This window comes from Delphinus delphis, chromosome X, assembly GCF_949987515.2.
Source record: "Delphinus delphis chromosome X, mDelDel1.2, whole genome shotgun sequence".
Classification (NCBI taxonomy): Eukaryota; Metazoa; Chordata; class Mammalia; order Artiodactyla; family Delphinidae; genus Delphinus; species Delphinus delphis.
The window spans coordinates 110,103,881-110,112,539 of record NC_082704.1 but is presented as its reverse complement, the minus strand read 5'-3'; the positions used below and the strand labels follow the sequence as shown (position 1 = coordinate 110,112,539).

The following is an 8,659-nucleotide window of genomic DNA, read 5'->3' as shown; positions in this document are numbered from 1 at the left end:
CATATCCGTAACTGCACTGGAATTCAAATGAGGAAATAGGTTTTAATACTGAGATTTTTGGCCTCACAGCTTATCCATTCCCCACTCCATATCCATTCCCCACTCCAAGAGGCACCTGTAGCCCTTTTGGGCACCAAATGCATAAGGCTGGTTGACTGAGGTATAATTTATGCCGTAAACCACCCTTTTTAGGTATGCAGTGCTAAGAACTTTGACAAGCAGAGTCACATAGCCACCACCACAATCAAGGTAGAGATATTTCTATCACGCCAGAACGTTCTCGTGGCCTTTTATCATCAATTCCACCCCCCCACCCAGTTCTATTTTCTGTCCCTGTAGTTTTGCCTTTAATAGAATTTCCTATAAACGTTCTACATTTACGGAATCATAATATGTAGCCTTTTGAATCTGGCTTCTCTCACTTGCATAATGCATTTGCGATTCATCTGCTTTTGAATGTACTGATAGTTCCTTTTTATTATTGACCAGTATTCCGGAATCTTACAACTGTTTCAAGGCTGACTAGAGTACTAGCCAGATTTTGAATGGTCTCACACACACATAAGTCAGAGCAAGTGGAAAATCACTCACCATTAGATTTGAATTGTAACTACAGGTGATACAATTCTTGAGTTTTCTGTTCTAGGGTTTGCCGTAGAAGATTCTGGTACTCTCTCTCTTTTTGAACTAGGTGTTCCAAAAGTCTGGTTTAAAAAAAAAAAAAGCCATCCTCCAGAGAGAGCGTAATACCATTCAATTCAATTCAAACATTTGTTGAACAATTCAGAGGTTTAAAAAAAATAAAAAAGGCACAATCCCATCGGTCAGTCTAGTTTCTTCAAAGTTGTGTGATCAGGTTTCAGCCTGTACATGAGCACCTTTCTTGTGCTCCCTCCCCTTGTAAACAGAGACCAACGCTCAGGGCGTGGGTATATTTTGCCTCAGAATATGTATCATGAACCAAAAGATAACCTGATGGTGATCAGTAGAACTCAGCCAAGTTGTCTCCCTAAGTCAGGTCAAGTCGCTGAAACTAGTGGTCAGGCCCTTCCCTCCTCACCAGAGAGTAAGCCAAGGAGATAGAAGCCCTGCTGCTGTTGGAACAGCTAGGGGGAAGTAGGAACTGCAGGAAAGACTCTTGCTGCTTGGAAGGTGAGAGGGACACTACTGCGAACACTTACCCAAGACTGCGCTAAACGCTTCACGGGGCTTGGTCTCACAGTCACTACTCAGGACAGATGTGTTACCCTCGTCAGCATCACTCAGGGCCAAAGGTGCCTTCCTGCTGTGCCCAACAACAGCTAAGGCATCTCCATCCTACAAGGGCAGGCGTGTCTGTAGGAGCTGTGTGTCTGTCGGCCATTCGCAGTCAGGTGCTGGCTGCTGTCTCATTACTAATTCTACTGAGATGGAAGATAACAATATTGACCCTGGAAAGGAATAACCTTTGAACCCATATATAACATTTTATGAATCTGGTGATTATAAACCTTACCAGAAACACATTTTAAAGAAGGGCTAAGTACTACTATCAACTTTCACATTTGTCATTTTTTCAAAACTTAAGAAGAGTTTTGCCACCACTACCAGTTAATTAAAACTGGGCCTTTCTAAAAAGAAATGATTAGATCTGCCTAAAATTAAACTTCAGAGATCCCTAGGGGTGTGTACAACTTTTCTTCCGAAATAGGTATGCCTGACACTGTTTGTCCCCGTTAAATTTTAGCATTCCCAATGACCACTGGGCAACAAGGCATCATTTGGAACCAGTACCAACTAGTTTGCTAAGCCCACTGATGACGTGGTTCCCCAGCGCAAATGGGAATCTTTTTGTTCATTTAACAAATACGTTTTGAACACCTATGTGCCTGGAAATAAACAAAAGGGCCCAACTCTTGTGGGAACCTCACGGCAGTGCCAGGGTCCGCTGTCGGGGAAGGTGGTTCACTAATGCCTGCCTAGGGATCATGACAAAACACAAGGGAGAGATTCAAAGAGGACAGGGCAGACTTCCTTGAGGTCAGGGTTATGGGATACCTGTCCATCAACGCAGTGCTAACTGACCCCCAACTCAGCTACTTCGGCAGGGGCAGGCCGCAGATGTCCCCCCGAGTTGCTGGACCCACACACCATGTCAGGGAACCCACCTCGGTAAAGAGACAGAGAAAACTGAGATGCTGCTGCCTTTAGTACGGCTTGTGGCAAGGCACTCTACGTCTCTGACTCCTAGCATTAAAAAAAAAAGGGGGGCATCCTTCTAGTCCCCCAGTTGAAGCTGAGAATATCTCCTTGCGCAGTTCCTTGGGGGGTAAAGATGCTTTTCTGAGACCTGGGTGAGGCACTCGACCACTGAGTTGACGGGCTAGTCCAGGTCATTGTCCCACCCCTGCCCACCTGTTGGTCTCCTGCCTGAGCTTGCTCAGCTGGAGGCTCAGATGCTGCTGGTGGAGCTGCTGGGGCTGGGCCTCCTGGGCAACTGCTGAAACGGGCTTGCTCCACCCACACGCCACCTGCGCCTCGCTCCCGCGTGGGTCTGCCGGGGCATAGTCTCTTCTGCCTCATCCGTGTCCTTATCCACCCCTTTGGTCCCTGAGCCAGCCTCAAAGTGGGCTCGGAGCTCTGTGGAATCACGGAAGAAAAGGACCACGGTTCAACAAGGCCAGGGCTTGGTGTAGCTTATGTCCCGGGCCAGCAAACGTGGCTGTTCAGAGGCCGGCCAGGCCAATGCGATGCTCCATCAGGGGACTGCTGACTTTATAAAATGGAGGGGAGACTATTTCACTTAGCTCTGCAGTGAAAAGATGGTCCCCACCACTTCACAGATAAGGAAACAGACTTCAAGGTGTTTAGTTAGCCAAGGGCAGTTTTAAAAAGGGACAAGCGGGCTTCCACCCAGGCCTGTGTTTTTACTACAAACACTTTCCTGCTTGGACTGGGGAATAATGAAGTCCTGGGGTTTAACAAGCCACTCCCAGAAGCTGAGCCTGGGCAGAGTGCATTCAGGGGAGCAGGCAGAGGACAGGGAGGGAGCAAAGTAATGAGAGGAAGGGGCAGTGTTAACCGAAGCGCCACATAGCCTCCCTTCCTAGGAAGAAGGCACCGCGGAAGGAGAATCAACTTGGGTATTAAGCTGCTCTAACATTTCAAAAATAGAGCCTATAAAAAGCCAAAGATTTCTGTAGCTGCCACATGATGATTCTGAGAGAGGAGACTGAGCCGTTAAATCGTCAACCAACTAGGAGGCGTTGCTGAGCACACAAGATGACGCACTGTAGGAGCCAGGCCGTCAGGCTCAGTGCTCCTTTGAGATCCTGAGTTTAGTCTACCTGCGGTGCGTGCTCCTCAGTTATGCCTAGGGGCATGTAAAAATACATCACCAGGAGATGTTCTCAGAATCACAGAATCTCGGCCCTAAAGGGGTCTGTGACATCATTTACTTAATTGCAGAGACGTACATAGCCAAGATGGGAAAGGGAAAGCAACAATTGGTGAGTACAGAGGACCTGTCTGACCTTTTCCATAGCCACCTGAAGTTGACCTTGACCAAAAAGAGGGCCCTTACCTGGGATGAGGATGGTGACTGCAGCCTGTACCGCTCGACGGATGATGTTGTCCATCACAAACATCCAGTGGGGCCTAATTAAGTGGTTCCTCAAAATTTTATTTACCTACAAATCACAAAAATCCAGATTTCTGGTCCATTGTACTTTTAAGAAATAGTTCTTACTAATTCGAATTTGCTTCTACTCTGAGATAAAGGGTTAACCGTGCTGCCCTGAGTTTCTGCCTGATTTATGTTTCTTCTGGACTGAGTCTTCCTTTAAGCTGACCCCAAGTCACACGGGGGTCTAGGGGACAGGTACAGAGATCGGAGCTACTGCACGGGCCTCTTCATTGTTTATTCAACGAACATTTATGAAGCATCTATGAAACCTCAGGCTCTGTGTTGGGGACTTGAGACACAAAGCTAAGCCAGACACGACCTTGGGCCTGGAGCAACTCACACCTGTTCGGGCAGACACATAAGCTTAAACCCCACACCTACCCAGCTGGCAGATGCCACTCGTTCCCAAATCCTATACTCCTGCTCTCCGTGGCCATAATGCAATCAGACCAGTCACTTGTATACACATATTCAGTGTTTAGAAAACTGCTGACACTCGGGATTCAGGCGTAAACAGGTGAGAAGAGATGGAGACTACGGGAGATGATGGTAATCGAACTCCATGGTCTTGGCTGTGAGCCACTTCAGTGGGCTTCCTACCTTCTGGCATGTTCTCTAGGGCCAAATGGAGCACTTACAGCATCCTGAAATCCAAAGAGTACCAGATGAATCTGATTGATGGACGAGCTGTCAAAGTCCAGGTCCACCTTTAGCTTTGATATCGTGGATGCCATCACCCTGTGGTCCGGGCAGCGGATGAAGTCTCTCAGGATCGCAATTATTTGCTTGATGTGGCCGACTGAGAGATGCAACTCTTCCGAACTCTGATCACCAACCCCCAACCCAAAAAAATCAGTCACTGAGTAATTCAGAGAGGGGGAGGGAAAATCCAAGAAGTACTTTGGGCAACTAGATTAACCAGACTGTCCATTTGCTAATGGAACTGGGGATTTTCCAGGCGAGACACGGGCTCTGGTCCTGGAATTTCCTCCATATCCTTCCTGTTAGAGGGTTATGTGGCCCCCTTCTCCTCTCTGGCCCGCAAACAACAGAACTAAGCCCCTCAAGGAATGGTCTGCCATCCTGTTTAACCCCTTGTAAACCACCCTCCACCCCCAACAGGCCTTGTCACAAGGCACAGTTCATAGGGGGCAGTGGCCTCTTGCTAGAAGGACCTTTTCCCATCCAAAATGAGTTAAAACTCAAACATTTCCATCCGTAACCTTTCTTCCTAAAGCGGCTGTTCTCCCAGCTTCTGAGGGCAACTGGTGCAGCTGGGGGTTAACTGGGCTTTGTGCTGTCATTTGGCTTGTTTTCCACCAGGAGGCAGCACTGCCCCATCAGTGCCTGGTTTCACTGCAGTGTTCCGCAAACGCAAAATCAGGCTTCAATGGAGTCTTTTTTTTTTTTTTTGTATTTTCTTTTGTTTTGTTGGAAAAGGGAAGGACGTTGGGAAATACTTAGGGTGGTTCTTGTAACTGTGCAAATGTTCTAGGGTAGCAGGAACACCAGTCCCATTTGGACCTCTTCTGGGACCTGGCCTTGGGCGGAGGGCGTGGGATTGCAGCTCCCGCACTCGGCCTGTACCTGGGCCACGCACTCCTGCAGGTTGGAAGCCACCTGGTTCTGCTCCTCCCAGAGGATTCTGTAGAGGATGGCACGGCGCTCGCTGTCCTTGCGCAGCAGGAAGAGGCCCAGGTCGCTGTCCTCCAGGGACGAGGCTGCGCTCCGGTCCTCTGAGGCCGAGCTCTCATCAGGAACACTGCGGACAAACGCAGGCGACAATCCCCCGCCTCCCAGGGACACCGTGGGGGAGGGGCTGAGAGGTGGCTCCGCCGCAGCCCCACCCTCAGGAAGATGCACCAGTGTTAGGGGCGAGGGGAAAGACGGGGAAAGGAGGGAGGGGGAAGGAGGGGGTAAGAGGGAGAGAATAAGGGGTGACAGGGGAGGAGGAGGAAACAGGAGGGAAGGGGAAGGGGAAGCGACGAGGGGGAGGGGAAGAAGAGGAGAGGGGGAGGGGAGGAGGGGGGGAGGGGAAGGGACAGAGAGTGACCTCACTGCCCTCCTCTCTCTCACTGTCAGTGGCCGCCCCGGCTGCCCTGCTGATCGTGCAGAAAGGAAGCAAAAGCCCTTCGCGGCCATCTGGTTTACACCTGGGAGGGACTCTGTCCTCCGAGTGGGGGGTGGCCGTACCTGAGCAGGTGGCTGAGCCGATGCGTGGGCGTCTGGGACTTCTGGAAGAACACGTCGGGCTGGGCATCGGAGTGTGGGGAGACCGAGCCATGCTCACTGCTGCTGCCGCCGCCCATCAGCTCTCCCGCCAGGGGCAGGGGCAGCGTGGCGCCCCTGGGACCCTCTGTGCGGGGCAGCCGGGGATGGGGACAGTGAGCCCCAGGCAGCCCCTTGGGCCACGTGACGCACCCAGGGGCCTAAGCCCGCGCTGCTCTAACTGGGGGTGCAAGCGATCACCCAGGGATCCTGGGGAGATGGAGGTTCTGCTTCAGCAGGTCCGGGATGGGCCCGAGACTCCGCATTTCTAACCAGCCCTTCGGACACGCTGAGACAGCGAGTCGCCCTCTGGGTGCAAGATGCTGAGGCACCCTGTCCCAGCTCCCGCCCCATCCACACCGGGACCACTCGTATATCACTGCCCGGTAGGACCTACTGCCCCAGAAGGTGTTGCTTGCTTCGGTGGCCTGCAGGACAGACACCCTTTAACCAAGGTCGGGAGCAGCACAGGGTGACAGGCCAGGCTCCAAAGATGAAGCGCCAGGTTCTGCACCTGGGGAAGACACAAAACCCCAGCCAGGGTACCTCCCACCTCCCTCCCTGGCACAATCCCAAAGGAAAGGCTTTAACGGAGCACTGGGTATGTGAGGTTCATCGCTGTCACCTATGGGGCTCCCTGTGTCTCCGCGTCCCACACCTAATGCACCAGCCCCACCGCTCTTCACAAACACGGGCACCATGTGGGAAGCTCAGCGCTCGGCAGAGCCGTCACCTCTGCCATCCCAGCAGGCCTCACCTGCCGGCTTAAAAGCAATTCGGTTCTTCTGGCCCTTGTTCACCTGCCTTAAGAAACCCTCTTGGAGCAGTCCAGCAGCGGTGACACGTTTGTGGGGGTCAGGCTCAAAACAGGATAAAACGAAGGCTCTAGCTTCCGCTGAAAGGGTTTCTGGAATCTCAGGGTGAATCTTACACACGCCCACCTGCAATGAAGGCAGAGGTGACCGATGAGACAGTGTGGTCTCGGGCAAATCCAGGTGTACATACCTTCCACACAAAGCTCCTGTATCTGCCATCCTAGGAGGGGCTGATGATGGATTCCAACAATGGCCTCCATGACTGCTATCCATGTCCTAGCCCCGGCTGGCCTCTGGGGACTTTGCTTTGCCCAGTAGATTGTGGGGGAAGTGATACTGGTGGGGGGTTCAGAGCCTAGGCCTTAAGAGGCCTTGGGGCTTCTGCTCTAGTCCTCTCGGAGCTCTGAGATCACTACGCAGGGAGGACGCCCAGGATGAAAGGCCACGTGTGAGAGGCCCTCTGAGAGCATCGCGCCCTGGCCTCTCAGTCTCTACGCCTTCACAGCCCAAACCTCCAACTTCCAGCTGTAAACCACAGGCAGAGCAAACCTGGAGGCTGGTAACTCAGGGCCCAAGCCCTCATTCCCACGGGGTGCAACTGGCTGAGGGAGGCGGCGCTGCCCTTTCCTGTTCAGGCTCCTGCTGCAATTTCTGCTTCAGCTCCACTGCTGGCTAGCTCATCATCGTCCTGCCGCAGGCTCTCTGTCCCTGCGCCCTGTGGGGGAGGAGTTTGGGCTGAGTCGTCACATCTCACTGTGACACGGGAATGCTTCCACGAGTCCGGCTCATCCATCCTGCGTGACCGTTCCCATCAGGGACGGCTCTCCATTCATCTGAGGAGTTGTCATCTTTAAAGTTCACGGTCTTCTCCTCATCGTGTCCAAGCCCACCCAATGAGCCAGGAGTGGAAGCCATTCTGTCCTCCAGATGCACCCCATTCCCAGCTCCTCGGCAACCATGGGGCTGGCGCGGCCTCCCCTGCCCGCTCAGTGAGACCGGGGCGCTGCCGAGAGCAAACCGCCAGCCTCCGACTTCACAGCCTGAAGTCCCTGCACCAGGGGCGCACCAACCGCTTCTCACACGCTGCTCCTCATGGGCAGGATGGAGAGTTTGGCATTGAGGGGAGGGGGAAATGGGGCATTACTATCCACTGGGCACACATGGCACTTAGATGAATAATTTCTAGCGATCTGCTGTACAGTGCTGGACCTTGACTCAAAAATACTGTTAAGAGGGTAAATCTCATGTTGTGTTCTTACCACAATAACACAACATTTTCAAAAAACGAGTTTTGGATTTTGAGAACACTAAACACTGGATAGAATTCAACCCGCAAGATGTGAAATGCAGGGCACATTCCAGCTGGCACCCCTCGCCTGAGGGGTGGGGATCTAAGGGCACTAGGGGGGTCCAGAGACAAAAACTCAGGACAAGAACTCAGAGAGGAAGGGAGTAGCTTCTCCCCAGGCTCTCAAGAAGAAAAGTGCACACATGGGCACTACGGTTTTTTTTGTTTTTTTTAAAAATAAATTTATTTATTTCTGGCTGTGTTGGGTCTTCGTTGCTGTGCGTGGCTTTCTCTAGTTGCAGCGAGCGGGGGCTACTCTTCGTTGCGGTGCGCGGGCTTCTCACTGCGGTGGCTTCTCTTGTTGCAGAGCACGGGTTCTAGGCACGCGGGCCTCAGTAGTTGTGGTTCGCGGGCTCTAGAGCACAGGCTCAGTAGTTGTGGCACACGGGCTTCAGTAGTTGTGGCACGTGGGCTCTAGAGAGCAGGCTCAGTGGTTGTGGCGCACGGGCTTAGTTGCTCCGCGGCATGTGGGATCCTCCCGGACCAGGACTCGAACCCATGTCCCTTGCATTGGCAGGCAGATTCTTAACCATTGCGCCACCAGGGAAGCCCACCAGCTGCTAT

At 52.4% G+C, this 8,659-nt stretch overlaps 1 protein-coding gene across 1 annotated transcript in view; it reads right to left on the bottom strand.

Moving 5' to 3' along the window:
- MAP3K15 (mitogen-activated protein kinase kinase kinase 15) overlaps positions 1-8,659 on the bottom strand; it is a 148,107-nt gene that overhangs the window by 1,536 nt on the left and 137,912 nt on the right. The window contains 8 exon segments of the mRNA XM_060002728.1: positions 592-704; positions 2,395-2,551; positions 2,554-2,619; positions 3,563-3,668; positions 4,303-4,488; positions 5,252-5,426; positions 5,858-6,020; positions 6,690-6,873. Coding sequence (XP_059858711.1) covers positions 592-704; positions 2,395-2,551; positions 2,554-2,619; positions 3,563-3,668; positions 4,303-4,488; positions 5,252-5,426; positions 5,858-6,020; positions 6,690-6,873 — 1,150 coding nt within the window.